The following is a 14,674-nucleotide window of genomic DNA, read 5'->3' on the forward strand; positions in this document are numbered from 1 at the left end:
GACGAGATCGGATTGAAAGTCGGCTTGCAAATCATTTGATATCGCTTTATGTTATCGTTATCTCGTTCGTCATTTTGCCTTACCCTATCCTATACCTACCGAATTCCTAGACGGAGTGGGAGCTTTGTCAAATTGTGCCGTTCGTCTGTATCTTTTCTCCCTTCGTGTATCCTTGGGCTGGGCTGCTCGCCCGGGATGCAAGTCCAGTTGCTGTTCAAGTCCAGTGCTGGCTGGTGACACGGTCATAGCAGATGGCATCGACGCTGTGTGTTCAGCGAGTCAGACGCGCTTCAGTCTGGCTGATCCGGTAATTGTTGGACTGAGTCCGTGGAGGTTTCCTGGTTCTTCGTTACTTTGCCCTGCCCTTTCTGGTCTGGTAGCGATGCCGGAATGTCAGGGCTTGTCTTGTCGCGTCGCCCTTCCTCTGGGGCTGACTCGCCTCCGAGGAGTGCAACGGACAGGACAGGACTGGACGAATTGCTTCTATTCGCTACTCCAAAACTAAACAACCCCGAAAAGAAAGAAAAGAACAAGAAGCGGACAGATGGGATGGGCTCTAAAGAACCTGGCTCTGATATCTGCAAGCGCGGGAATAAATCTGTTCCCACAGACGGATTCTATCTCCGTGACCACCTGCCGTATCCCATGCCTGGGATTCTTGCAAGGTCTGCGAATCTGCACAATACCTCCCATCCCACTGCTCGAGTCCTCCGCCATCAGCGGCTGCCTTTGAATTTGCCCTGTCCCGACTTCGAGACGAGACGAGGTGTCACCGTTGTTCGTATTGGTGACCGAAGAATCGAAACTGCTGAACGCGCTTCCTGGATCCACCGCCCCCTACATACTCTACTCTGCTTTGCCCTCCCAAATACCGCGACTTGGTCATTCACCTGGATACGCCGGGGACTTGCTTGCCCCTGCAGCTGGACTCCTTGTTATCCACACCCTGTCCACCCGGATGTGAAATCCTCTTCTCCACTCCCTTCCCCGAGCTCGAAAGCGAATCAAGCCCAAATCCGATACTAGTTTAGTGCAGACCAGCGATCGGTTAGAAGAAGCAAAACATCTACACTGAAGAATTTGTACCACGCCCCTTTCCTCCAATTGGATTGCCCCTGCCTCCCGCTATCCAGACAGATAGTTAGCACGGTGTTTATTCCTGCCGCTTTATGGTGAACATAGTACTTGCTGCACTGTATCCCAGGAGTCTGCGTCGATTAGTACCGACATCTATCTCCTGAGAACGATTGTGGCAGCACACCACATTCCCCAGTCTTCATAGGTTCCGTCACACAGATTGATTGAGATATTACTTGATATAGGCGCCCATCGAAGAAAACCGGCCCATTCATCGATGTCAAGAAAGAAGAAAAGTGAAGAACAAGGGAGATAAAATTGACTTGGGCAAATACTATAGATGTAGAACTCGATCTCTAACATAACATGACTTGAATTGACTTTCCTCTTTTTTGCCCATTGCCATCGCCTATGCAAGAATACCTGCCCCACCCATTTCTCTACCCCTGTTACACCACCTAACTGACCATCTGCTGGTTGCTCATGGAGTGCACCGGCCCGTGTACCGGGGGTACAGCGAGCAATCGCGCACAGTGTGGCGCGCGCACAGCCATGCCAGGAAGCGCTCCAGGCCCAGACCGTAGCCGCCGTGGGGGGAGGTGCCGTACCTTTAGAAGTGAAACATTAGTATGTGAGGAAATCAAAAGAACAAGGGGATGGGTTGACTCACTTCCGCTGGTCAGTGTACCAGTAGTACGGCTTCGGGTCCATGCCCTCGTGCTTGTAAGCATTCATCAACTCGTCCCAGTCGTCCATCCTCATGCTCCCACCAACAATCTCACCGACGCCGGGCATCAGTACATCGACACTCTCGGTCACGCGGCGGTCCGTCTCATCCTTCTTCATGTAGAAGGCCTTGATGTCAGCGGGGAAATGCGTGAGGAAGATAGGCTGGTTGATGATATCGGTCATCTTGCGCTCGGCGGCTTCGGCGATATCATCACCAAATGTATGCGGCTGGCCTTCTTCGTTGGGGATATCGTGCTCGCGCAGCCAGTCGATCGCATCAGAGTACTTCATGCGCTTGAAGGGGCGGGAGGGGGGCTTGAAGTCTGGGTTGAGGGTCTCGATGTAGCGCTTGATTTCGGGCTCGGCGAGAGTCAGATCGATGACGCGACAGATCACCGCTTCGAGGTGGTCGAGGAGGTCCGTGAAGGTGATGAAGTCCAGCTCGGCTTCGATGTGTGTGTATTCCGACAGGTGGCGGCGGGTGAGCGATTTCTCGGCCCGGAAGGACGGGCAGACGCAGAAGACGTCGCCCATGGAGGGGAGGCACGTCTCCAGGTACAGCTGCGACGACTGCGTCAGGTAGGCATTCTCGCCGTAGTAGTTAAACCCAAAGAGCGTGCTGCCGCCCTCGACCTGCGTCTGCACCATCGCCGGCGGCGTCACTTCCAACATGCGGTTCTCCTCGAAGGCCTTGCGGAATGCGCGGAGCGTCGCGGCGCGCACCTTCATCACGGACGAGGACATCTCGCCGCGCAGGACCAGGTGGCGGTTGTCGTACAGCGTCTGCGGGTCGGCGTCCGGCGCCACGCGCGTGGTGATCGCCTCCTTGTCACCCGCCGCGCGGCCGATGATCGTGAAGAAGTCCGCGTGCAGCTCGCGGTTGTTGGGAGCGTGCTGCTTCGGTGGGACGGCGCGCATCTCGCCGTGGATGGACATCGAGGTCTCGAGGGTGAGGGTCATGATATCGAAGGTCTTGACCATGTCCCCCGTAAGGATACATTGGAGGTATCCGTATCCGTCAGCGAGGGTAATGAAGACGACGTCCTTCTGGGCGCGCATGCGGTGCACCCGACCCAGCACCCGGACCCGGGTGCCGGGGGTATCGGACTCGGGGGTGCGCAGCTGGACAACAGCCGGGTCGGTGACGTCGAGACGGATGCGCACCGGCGGGGGCAGCGACGCATCCTCCTTGATAACGATCTTCTTAGCCTCCTCGAGCACCTTATGGCGCTTCTCGGCCTCGGCCTTCTCGCGGATAGCCAGTTCTTGCTCCTTGGCGGCCTTCTTCTTGCGCTGCTCCCACAGGTTGGTGGCTTTCTTCACGGCGGACTTGGTGGCGGGCTTCCACTCCAGCTTGGCGGCAGGGTCGACATCCTCACCGGCGGCTTCGGTCTGCGACTTGCGGGTGAGGTACTGGATGCCCTCAGTGGTTGGGGCGTGCTGCAGGAAGGCGTGCACGAGGGTCTTGTAGGGGGCGGACTCGGAGCCGACGGCGGCGGAGTCGTCTCTGCCGACGTCTTCGTCGATGTAGATGGTGGGTGCAGCCATGGTGTCGGTGTGTGCGTGCGCTAGACTGGCTTGAAGGGACTCTGCGGGAAGGAAAATAGTGGTTAACAGGGCCACTCCGTGAGTCATACACGCCGAATGGAAAACTCCGGGCAAGACAAGGACACACCAGCAAGCAATAGTCCGGAATAGTCGGGCCGCGGCACTCTTATCGCCCAATTGCAAAGTGGCCAACGCAAGGAGGGAAGCGCACAGTAGTGTGGAGGGGAAAGTCTAGGAAATTTCGCCGATAAGTGATTCCCCACGTAGGTGCCTGAGGCAGAAATGGTTCCTGAGGCAGACCGGAGTATGTCTCGCGATCATCTGGTCGAGAGCACCAAAGTGGATAAGGAGACTCATTTGCGCGAAGCTCGGGGACCAGGGCACATAAGAGAGGGACTATAACCCAAGCCATCTGGGGAAAAGCCCACCGACCGGGGGAAATGTCGATCTATATTTTCAGGTTCAACCCATGGTGTTCTCCTAATCGCTGCATTTCTAATTCGGCTGCAGAGGGGAGAGAATGGTTTCTAGCATTGCTTATTCTAGAAATCTCATCTGTACATGAAATTTCAAAAAGAAGTTAGCAGACTGAGCTCGAGTTCTCTATTACATTATTCGTTAGCCCAAGTGAGATTTGGCGAACAAATATGCAATTAGCACACGGCTATCCTGGACGCTACTCGGATTTTCAATATCATGTCAATAAGGATTCCTATTGTCGACCGATATCGTCCATGCTATACAGTTGCACTCTGAGAATCAAGGCAATCACAGCCTGCATTGATGGCAAGCAGAGTTACGGCGCCGGAGCTATCGGCGAGTATCTCGGGCGGATGGCCGACCTATTTCCACTTCGTAGAGCAGTGAGCCATGGCAAATTGGCCTGTCACATCAGAGACCGTCTTCGCAGATCCATTGAGAGCTACAATAGTTGGAGTGGGATGTCAGGAAACGGTGGGGGTCCGACTTGGGGGCGGGTAGTGTACCCGTCGAGCGGAAGCAGGGATTCAGGATTCAGCCTCATTCGGCCCGATCGAAGACAGGAGAGCCACGAGCAAGACATTATTCGGCTAGATGAAAATCGCCTATGTAGGTCATGAATCGGGTATGCCAGGGGCAGGGGCTGGGGGTTCCTGGTGTGGGGGCCTGAGCCAGAGATGACGGAGCCATGGAACAGGCAAACAGAACAGGAGCACGGGGAATCATCGCTGAACGAGAAGAGGAAGAATCGGGAGTGGTAAATACCATCATCACACCAGAGAGGCAAGGAAACCCTCAACCAGAGCACCCTCCGCCTAGTCCGCATAGAGCAGAGACTGAACGGTTAGGGCACAACGGTCACCTGCGGCAACCTGCGAACACCTCCAAGTTGGGTTTAGTCGCGCCCTCCTTTTCCCGCTCGAATTCTCCCCCTTTTACATACCTTGCCTGGATTCACTTCCTTGCCGTTCATTCTTTACTTCGTTCTTCTTCTTCTTTCTCTTCCTGTCGCTCTCTACACTTCCCTTTTTCCCTGCCTCCTCTTTTTTTCTCTTTCTGTGGATCGGGGTGGTCATCCTCTACTGCTGCCACTTATCCCTTTTCAGTTAATTGATTTCGGCCCTAGTCACTCTCTTTGTTTCTCCCCACGAGCTTTCGCCTTGGGTCTCTTCCATGGCATCTCTCCCTCTCGCGGCCCTTATATAACCACGGCATTCTCCATCCACCAGGAAACAAAAAGTTGCAGGTTGGTCCCGATCCCATGCCGCGTTGAAGCTGCACATTCCAATTGACTCTTGCTGCCCACCTAGACACATCGCTGTTTGGAGCTTGTCCCTTCTTCCTTTCACACTCGCTCCCTTTTCTCCTGCATGGTGATCCGACCCGCCATCCTCCCTTCCCTCCCTCGAACATCCATCAGCATCGGTCTAGACCACGCGTGTGTTCGGTCCGGTCCGTTTCCTCCAGGGACGCCTCTCTCGTGACCCTTCGACCTCGCCATGCAAGCGTCGGATGCGTCTAACAACTCACGCCTGGTTCCTCTCAAATACGGTCTGAACGGCGATTACCACCACAACAATAACAATCACTCGGCCCAGAGTTTCTCGGACCGTAACGCTCGTCGAGCTAATATCCCCGCTATAAATACCGCTGCAGCAGGCCAACCATCCGATATGGCTTCTGGTGCCGCGTTTGATATGAACTTCACTCCGCTTCTTCCTTCCCAGCTGCTGGTGGGCAGCCCCTTCCAGCCCGGGACCCCATCCGCCTTCACCTCGCCCCAATTCGCGAATTTTGGTGGCTTTTCCCAGGGCAATGCCAACGGGCACGCGCACAACTCGCAGAACCAGATGGGCAGCCCAACCCAGGGCATGCACAATCCCGGTCTCTTTTCTGGTCTGGATCAGATGGGTGCCTCCCAGCTGATGGGAGGACCGCAGTCGCCGATTAATGGGTTTGGAGGCATGGGTAATGCGGCTCTGGGCAGCCCCGCGGCATCGGTGGCCCCGGGAATGCTGTCAGGAACAAGTCGCACGGTGTATCTAGGAAATATCCCGGCTGAAACAACTGCCGAGGAAATCCTGAACCATGTACGCAGCGGCCAGATCGAGTCCGTTCGGTTGCTTCCCGACAAGAACTGTGCTTTCATCTCCTTCCTGGATAGCAGCTCGGCCACTCATTTCCACTCGGATGCCATCTTGAAGAAGCTGGCCATCAAGGGTAATGACATCAAGGTCGGCTGGGGCAAGCCTTCCCAGGTACCCACGTCCGTGGCGCTGGCTGTTCAGCAGTCGGGCGCATCGCGCAATGTTTACCTCGGGAATCTGCCGGAGGAGACAACGGAGGACAGTCTGCGGGAAGAATTGGGCAAGTTCGGGCCTATCGACACGGTCAAGATCGTTAAGGAAAAGGCCATTGGATTCGTGCATTTCCTGTCCATCAGCAATGCTATGAAGGCCGTGACCCAGCTTCCGCAAGAACCACAATGGCAGGCGCCGAAGCGGGTTTTCTACGGCAAGGATCGTTGCGCATATGTGTCCAAGACGCAGCAGCAGAATGCCGCCCAGTTCCTTGGAATCGCTCCTGGATATGCGCATGTGCTGAATTCGGCAGATCGCGATCTGATTTCCAACGCACTCGCACAGCAGTCCGTGGCTGCAGCCGCCGTGGCGACGACAGCTGGCGGTGTGAACAACCTGGGCAACCGAACCATCTATCTCGGAAACATCCACCCCGAAACCACTATTGAGGAGATCTGTAACGTGGTCCGTGGAGGTCTGCTGCACCACATTCGATATATTCCTGACAAACACATCTGCTTCGTCACCTTCATCGATCCCACCTCGGCCGCTTCGTTCTATGCCCTCAGCAACCTGCAGGGCCTGATGATCCACAACCGGCGACTGAAGATTGGCTGGGGCAAGCACTCCGGTCCTCTGCCCCCTGCCATCGCACTGGCTGTCAGTGGCGGCGCCTCCCGCAATGTATACATTGGCAACCTGGATGAAGCCTGGACCGAGGAACGTCTCCGCCAGGACTTCTCGGAGTACGGGGAGATCGAACTGGTGAACACCCTGCGTGAGAAGAGTTGCGCGTTTGTCAACTTCACCAACATCGCCAACGCCATCAAGGCGATCGAAGGCATGCGCAATCGGGAGGAATACCGACGGTTCAAGATCAACTTCGGCAAGGATCGTTGCGGAAACCCCCCGCGCCAGGCCGGAAACAATCACAGCAACAATTCACAGCAGAACCGCAATGGAGCTAATAACATGGAAGGACCTCAGTCACCTTCACCTGCGCTCAACGGCTTCCAGCAGCAGAATCTCAGCCAATCCGGTTCGCAATCCAGCCCGACTCGGCCTGCTCTCTCCCCTGCACCGGGATCTACGGGCTCTCAGAACGGCCAGCGTCACCCGCTGCAGAACGTCTCTGCTCCGTCCGGGGTGCTGAACGTGGGATCGAACAATCCGTTGACCATGTACCTGAATCAAATGTCCGCCCAGCAAGCACAGGAGCAGGAGAACCGCATGAATGACCCCATGGGTCTGTCCCAAGGTCAGCCGCAGCAGTCGATGTACAATGGCACCAGCAATGGTGATCTTCCCAACGGCGCCGGCATGGATGGCCCGATGCACCAGCACAAGACATCGAACGGCTACCTCAGCGTCGCCAACGGCTCCTCAGGACCCGGCCACCACTCCACAGCCAGCACCAGCAGCTTGAGCGTGCCGCGTGCGCAGCACTCCCGCGCCGTCAGTCTGCCCTCCTTCTCCCAGGAGCCATTTGGCCCTGGCTCGGGTGGACCAAGCAGTCACAGCCGTGCGGGCGCAGCTCACCAAGCACAGAGCAGCTTCTCCAGCTTCACATCCGCGCTCGGCGGACTCAACCACCCGGGCTTCGGTCTAGCCATTCAGAACGAAAACTCGCTCCCAGGCTGGGCTGAGGAAGAGATCGGGGCCAAATAATCTTCTACAAAATTCTTGGAGAGCGTTTATAATGGCCTTGGCCTTTTTTTTGCTTCTTCTACATAAGCTTTTTGATCTTCTGTGTCACGTCATCCTTACTACCTCATCCATTTCGTGTATTGCTTTCTGGTTCTTAATCTTTTCTTTTTTTTCGACTCTTTGACATTCTTTTTATCTTTCTTATCTTTTGATTTTTCTCTTTTCTTCCTTTTTGTGTTCAAACTCAATTTTTGCTCGCCAATGATTCCTCTTCTACTTTTGTTTTAATTTCTTCTTTTCCCCTTCTCTTCTTCTTTTCACTTCCCATGTATTGCTAGCAGGCTATGTCTTATTCTTTTTTCTACTTCTTCTCTTTTGCCTCCAGACCCTTGAGCATATCTCATATCTCTATGTCTAACTGGCCACTTTTATTCTTCTTTCGTTTTCTTTTTACTTCAATTTGCTTGGTTTGGTTCCTTTTAAACCGTCACACCGTTGACCAGATTGCATCGAGTGAATGCTGCTGCAATCTCCTGTCAAAATATCCCGCCTCCAATTTTTGGTCTTGCTTGGGATTACTATGATTGAGGCGGGCTATTTGTGCTTCAGATGTGTAATTAGCAGGTGGCTTCTATCTAGGGAGGTAGAGGAGAAGGAATGAAATGAAATCGATGAAATCTGTACTTGTAATCTCTACTGTATACTACTACCTCTGAGCAAGCCCAACAGACAAGCATTAAGAGGCGTCTCATTCGGAAGGAACAGGAAATTAGAAGCAAGTTACGCGTCAAGCGCGCATCTTGAAGGCCCTAGATTTGGGTGATCTTTGGTTCGCATGCACAGCGCGCCATCATTACCAGAGGTATTGCCGAAGGTTGAAGACGGCGAGGAGGCAGATATTGAAGACTGGGAAGATAATGAGGTCGAGGAGAAGTATCAGGGCCTTGTTCCCCCCGGTAGACCTATAGGAGCACATGTGTAACTTCAGTTGGTTGTCATCATCGTGTCTAAACTGTAACTCTATCTACTAATCTTCCGCAGGCATTGATTCACATCTGCCACCTGCAGTAAAAACATGGCAATGGGACTAATCCTTCACCAATCACTATCATTATCATCTGTCCCAATCATCGTCCACCCTTTCCCTTGGGCATGTGACGAACGGCTCCCTGAATTACCAGGCCCGACAGGTCCCAGCGGATAATGCCCTTCACCTGTCCGTTGCCAGCCTCTCTCAACGTTGCTGGATTCCGCCGCAAGTGCTGCTCCAGTGCCCGACTGGCTGTTCCCGTACTTGGTCGACGAACGGACGGTCGAGACAAACGCACTCGTACAGGACCTGAAAAGTGGCACCAGGGTAGGCAGACAGGCTGAGATGACGCCCGCGGCCGATTCGACGACGCACCAGGTTTCGGTGGAAGCGAGGGTCCAGGCGATGTCGGTGACCTCGTAATTGAACATGAGGGTCAAGCGGTAGACACTGGCGAAAACGACACTATTGTTCGTGTTAGCTATAGTTGCTCTATTAATTCAACAACTCCGCAGCCGGGGGAGCTGTAAAGGAAGAAGATGGGGTCCTGCATACAAACTTCCGCTCAAGAACACCAGTAGAATAGACACGCGTTGCCACAAGCTCGCGTGCAGCCGCCAAATCAGACGTGCCGGTAACGCCAGAATAAAGATATCCGTCACAAAATTTGGCACTCCAATGCCGATCATCGCGGCTTTGAGGTTGATGCACTTGCCTGGCAGATCGGGTATATACGAGCTAGCTACGGGATCGCACTGGAAGATAGCGACAAATTCGACGGATATCATCCAGGCGAGAGTGATGCCTCCCAAGATATACCCACCGATCTTGGTGGTGCGGACAGGGAAGATGCGGTAGTACATGAGGAGGACAGAGATTTTGATGGTACCGATGGCGGCGAGGTAGAGCGGTTCGAAGGCGAAGATCAACTGTCCATGGCTGTCAGTGAGGCCGTTGCTTGCTCGTTGATGCATGGGCTCTACCTTGTACATGGCTAGCCGCTCAGCCCCGGAGAGGGTAAAGCCGTGTCGGCCCATGCCATAGTGGACACCTTGATAATTGTCAGTATATTATCTAGAGTCGGGCTTATAATATGCGAGACAGACAGGCGAGATTGACTGCTGCAAGAGCCACCACAAAACCCTGTATAGCAGGGTGAGTAGTCTGTGACATTGAATCAAATTGAGGCGACAAAAGGCTCACCAATCCCACAATCAAGGTGTAATCATCCATGCCCCACGCCATACCCTTCATCTGGCGCGCCGTCAGCCTGAGTGCCACGAAAACGACAGCCAGCACAGCGAGCACGATGGTCGTAACTCGCTGCTTGAGCTGGGTCGATTCGTCCGCGTCGCTTTGTGTCATGTTGGCGACATAGTCCTCTAGTTCGGGCAGAAGAAGTCTTGCGAAGAGCCAAGACGGATGAGAGATATAGAGAGAAAGACACTCACTAAAGGGAATAAGGTAAACGGCAAGCCATCGCCGTTGGCTCCCTCGTCGCGGCCCCCAACGAATCCGAGGGCCAGGGTCCATACGCTATGGCCTCAATCCTGCGGTGACATACTTTTTTCGATTCGTCTAGTCCAAAACTAGCCTACTTCCATCAATCCTCACACGTTACGTTATCGGGGGGCTGAAGATCCTTGCAACGCACTAATGCTCCAGGGTGCCAATCAATCTCAAAAGGAATGATTACCCACCCATCCATACTACTCAAGACTGAGTTCATCATTCATGTAACCCTCAAAGTCAAATTGAGTTCACCAACACTTGTCTTCTCGCGTCGCGCCTGGTTAGGCCTACCCAGCAGTCTGTTTTGGCCCCTAGCACACCTCTCTCGATGCCTTGGGCGTTTCGTCTGAATTAATTTCTAGTACCCCGCACCCTTCAGTCGGAGCCGAACCACCCTTTTAAGGCTTTGGCGGGCCACTCTACTTAGTTACTTCCATACGTGATGTGTTGACTACAGTCGCTGACGAAGGAAAAGATGTTGTCGTCGTGGCGCAGTCCTATGGTAGTGATGTGGCCCGAGGCAGTGGAGAAGACTATTTACGGAGCTGCAGGGCACTTCAGGCGGAGCTGTGAAGATCGTTTTCTTTTCTGCGCTGCCTGCATAAACGGCCAGAGCTTCTCGGCTCGATTGGGGGGTAATCTTCTGCCTTGGGTGAGGATTGTGCTATATATAACTGCCCTTCATACCGAACTATTCAGATCTATACGAAGCTATTGTTACTATTTTGTTGTGTATTTTCAAGGTTCTCAGACAATTCACTTATATTTAGCTCAGACCGAGGTCCCACATGGTATCCGAGTACTACCCACAAGCCAGAAGCACAGTAATATACTTGATGCACTAGGTCCATTATTAAGCCAGAAATGTGTTTGTCAAGACTGTGAAATTCAACAGATATCCAGCTATACATTGTCTATTTCAGTAACATTGGCTTCCTCCTTTTCTTCCAAGCAATTGGTCCACACCACTCGATTCGGTAGGCTGTGCAGAGAATCAGCAGGAGCGGTGAACCTTAATATTTATTCTTACACCGCCGGGTCGGCACACCATGCTGAAATATTATCTGGAATTCCTCGAGCGTTCGATCAGATGTCTCTGGAGGAAGAAAAAGATCCAAGCAGCTTTGATCATAGATAGACCTGACTGTGGCACCGAGGTTGGCAGCATCAGCATTGACTAAGTATGGGAAGGTGAATGTGATCAGCCAGCTGCAAGGCCAGTTGGTAAGGGCCGGCATTAGTTCAAGAGAAAGAGACGAGCCAATTGAACCAATCTCCAAAGAATTCGCCGATTAAAGTTCGACACGGCGAGAGGTAGGGCGCCTTGCTGATTGGTTCCTGGCTTCAATAGCTTGCGAACTACAGTAGGTGCGCATTGTTTGTCTCCGAATAAGCAAACTCGCGGGCGCAATTCTGGACACTATTTTTGACTTAAGGCCATCTATAAAATGTTAGGCGCCCTGCAGAGGGAAGTAACTGGCTTGCGACATTCACATCGTGGCGGCTCCAGAAGGCCAGCAATGCCTGGCGAGAAACCTGAGGGTGATTCGCCCCAAGTCTTATTTCCCTATCAACAACACCTTCTAGCTACAGTGAGTGATAGGTAAATCTTCGGGATCATGGAATTGGAATTTTGACTGCCTTTGACCAAATGCCCACAGTTGATAGGGATCACATGACATCACTAGTCCCGATCGGGCGCCCTAGTAAAAACACCTTCGCTCCTTCTCCACGCTTCGTTCTTCCTCGGCAACGATCATCCAGGAGGTGTTGTGCACCATATACAGAATGCCACTTCCACCTGAACAAATCAACATCAAGCGCCGGCGCGAGGAAGAGCCCGTGGAGACCCTGTGTACGGAACCCCCCTTCTCTTAATTGACCCCGCCATGTATATCTGCTGGCCTGATAGGATGTTCTCTCTTTCTTGTATTCCTAACATAACTCAAACAGACATTCAATCTGCGCTCCATCAGACAAAACGTCGTTTCACAGACTTTGTCTTCCACCGGGTTCTTTTGGGCGATGGCGGAAATAATTCGTCACCCGGTGGGCCCGTGTCTGCGGCACAGCGAGCTCTGCGCAGTCCTAGGTCTGTGAGCAGCTTGAAGTCCCCTTCACGGAATGCAGCAGCAACCCAGACTATCTCAGCTAGTGGCGTGCCCCTGGTGCGGGCCACGTCGCCCGGTGCTGAGTTCCGCGAGGCCCAGCGGATGGCCGCTGCGAGGAAAGAGTCGGTGGATAAGCACAAGCGCGCTGTGAATTCCCCTGCGCCGCCGACACCGCCAACTGCCCCTGAAACTCCACCGGCAGTTCGTGAAAGTACTTCTACACCAATCGCGACCCCTTCATCTAGCCGAGCGCATTCACTGCGCCGGTTCCAGATCTCCCGATCTAGCAGTACCAATCTTGGTTCTCATCGAAGCCTGGGTGGTGGCATCCAAAAGCGTCGAGCGGATGGCCCAGCGCCTGGTGTGGCGGTTTTGGTCGAACAGCTTCGGCGCGAACCACACTCACGACAGGCATCGATGGTGGCCAAGCTGGCAGTCCAGGCACAGATTGATAGTAGCCGCAGTCCGTCTTTGCTGCACGAAAATGGTATCGAGGCTGCCGAACCGCCTGTTCGGCCCAGAAAGCGGCCTGTCGTGAACCAGGCAGAGAAGAAATGGAGAGAAGAGCGGAAGGGTGCCATCTCTGCTGCCAAACAGCATTTGTCTGATACATTGGAGAAGTCCGCACTGGCGCATAACACCAACTGGGAAGATGAGTCGGAACATCTTGCTCGGGAATTTGAGCAGGTTGCTCTGGAACTCGAGAAAGATGATCAAGGCATGGATGTCGATGCGTCTAACGCAGAGCCTCCTTTTAAGACGCAGGAAACACCAGCACTGGGGCCCAAGCCTCCTCTGAAGTATCAGCCACGACCTCCTAAACAGCCCCGGACTACACTGGCAATATCGCAGACCCCTGTCGAGAGCAATGAGACGGGGATGGACGATACTCCAGAGCAACTCGAAGCAGAGGACAGCGATGGCGACTATGTCTACGATGTCTACATTCGGCAGCCCATAGGAGAAAGCGATATGGTTAAGAATCCGCTCGCTGAGTTAGAAGCAGATCAACAGCAAAAGAGCCTTGACTCAACGCATGGTATCGGAGTCATCGTTATCACAGCCGAGGACGAGGAATACTGGGAACATTTCGTCGAGGACGACGAGGAGGAGTGGGACAGCGAAGACGCCGACTCGAATGGTAAGGTTCTACTTTTCTTTCACTTTTATGAGCGCGTTGGCAAGGCCCATAGTTGAAGGTGTTCGTGGTTTCCCATCTTGTGCGTATGCTAACTGGAGAGAACACAGCCGAAAATAATCCCGCCAACGATTATCCAGATGAAGAAATATCCTCAAACGAAGATGACCCGACCTCAATGTTTGGCACGTATCGTCGGAATTCATCGGACGACGATTTCAACTTTGATGATTCGGCGAGTGAGAGTGGCCGTCCGAAGTTTGGACACGGACGCTTTGATGGGTATGCAGACTCAGACAACGACAGCTGGTGATTTCAAGGTTGCATGCAGCGTGTCCTGATGATCTCGAAGCCTTCCTGGCAGCTTGAAGTGCTCCAAATCTGCAGGTAATAGCATTACGCTCCATAAGGTCCAGGTCAACAGACCTGGGTGCATATTATAGTAAAGTTGTGTCACCTTCAATATAACGCAATTTGGCAGACAGGCTCATGATATAAACGTACATGCTCTCGATATATTTAGGGAGAAAATCAAGGTCCAGAGAATTCTTTGAAAATGACGCTGCTAGGCTCCGTCCAATAACTTAACGTCTCTATCCCTTAGCGATAAACTCTCTGTGAAATCCCTGAAAAGAATAAGACCATCCGTCAATGCTTTCAACGCTTTCCATAATATACGCTAGTAAACATGCCATTAATACTTAGCATTTAGTTCTCTAGTAGAACAAATCGGAGGCAAAGCGAGAGGAGAACCTCACCTCATCCGGGTCACTAGTGATTACCATTAGAAGTGATAGAAGTTGGACGCTTAGGCAGGTGTCCCTCCAATTGAGACCAGCCCGTGCTGAATGCAATCCACTGTCACATTTAGATTTGTCAAGATTTGATATCAGTGCGCACGGGCTAGCTCAAAATTCCTCTATTCACTTTAAACAGTTCATGCTGTACCGATTACTTTGCTTCGGGCCGATACTCCGCCAAGTGAGTCACGGGTACTTCAATAGACCTCCGGAGTTACGCACTACCTCGTATTCGGCGCCAAACACCAAGTTGGACCACACACATCTTTAAGCCAATAGTTTGGAATAGAATCTCTCAATTC

At 53.0% G+C, this 14,674-nt stretch overlaps 6 protein-coding genes across 6 annotated transcripts; 3 read left to right on the plus strand and 3 right to left on the minus strand.

Moving 5' to 3' along the window:
- Window positions 1-390: 390 nt before the first annotated feature.
- N7510_008514 (uncharacterized protein) lies at window positions 391-1,026 on the plus strand (the record flags this gene model as incomplete). The annotated part of the gene is made up of 1 exon (XM_056980439.1): window positions 391-1,026. The coding sequence occupies one exon, from the start codon at window positions 391-393 to the stop codon at window positions 1,024-1,026; it is 636 nt and encodes a 211-aa protein (XP_056830648.1).
- Window positions 1,027-1,558: 532 nt separating this feature from the next.
- Window positions 1,559-3,354, minus strand: N7510_008515 (asparagine--tRNA ligase DED81; the record flags this gene model as incomplete). The annotated part of the gene is made up of 2 exons (XM_056980440.1): window positions 1,559-1,685; window positions 1,748-3,354. 2 exons carry the CDS (start codon window positions 3,352-3,354, stop codon window positions 1,559-1,561), a joined length of 1,734 nt encoding a protein of 577 aa, XP_056830649.1.
- Window positions 3,355-3,520: 166 nt separating this feature from the next.
- N7510_008516 (uncharacterized protein) lies at window positions 3,521-3,766 on the minus strand (the record flags this gene model as incomplete). Its single annotated transcript, XM_056980441.1, has 1 exon — window positions 3,521-3,766. One exon carries the CDS (start codon window positions 3,764-3,766, stop codon window positions 3,521-3,523), a length of 246 nt encoding a protein of 81 aa, XP_056830650.1.
- Window positions 3,767-5,333: 1,567 nt separating this feature from the next.
- On the plus strand, window positions 5,334-7,802 carry N7510_008517 (putative differentiation regulator (Nrd1); the record flags this gene model as incomplete). Its single annotated transcript, XM_056980442.1, has 1 exon — window positions 5,334-7,802. The coding sequence occupies one exon, from the start codon at window positions 5,334-5,336 to the stop codon at window positions 7,800-7,802; it is 2,469 nt and encodes an 822-aa protein (XP_056830651.1).
- Window positions 7,803-8,876: 1,074 nt separating this feature from the next.
- Window positions 8,877-10,344, minus strand: N7510_008518 (uncharacterized protein; the record flags this gene model as incomplete). Its single annotated transcript, XM_056980443.1, has 5 exons — window positions 8,877-9,276; window positions 9,367-9,862; window positions 9,918-9,954; window positions 10,015-10,193; window positions 10,263-10,344. The coding sequence occupies 5 exons, from the start codon at window positions 10,342-10,344 to the stop codon at window positions 8,877-8,879; spliced, it is 1,194 nt and encodes a 397-aa protein (XP_056830652.1).
- Window positions 10,345-12,111: 1,767 nt separating this feature from the next.
- On the plus strand, window positions 12,112-13,885 carry N7510_008519 (Iwr1 domain-containing protein; the record flags this gene model as incomplete). The annotated part of the gene is made up of 3 exons (XM_056980444.1): window positions 12,112-12,178; window positions 12,277-13,575; window positions 13,683-13,885. The coding sequence occupies 3 exons, from the start codon at window positions 12,112-12,114 to the stop codon at window positions 13,883-13,885; spliced, it is 1,569 nt and encodes a 522-aa protein (XP_056830653.1).
- Window positions 13,886-14,674: the final 789 nt, after the last annotated feature.

The sequence above is a fragment of the Penicillium lagena genome (assembly GCF_028827675.1).
Source record: "Penicillium lagena strain IBT 129212 chromosome Unknown utg000006l_segment0_segment0, whole genome shotgun sequence".
NCBI lineage: Eukaryota > Fungi > Ascomycota > Eurotiomycetes > Eurotiales > Aspergillaceae > Penicillium > Penicillium lagena.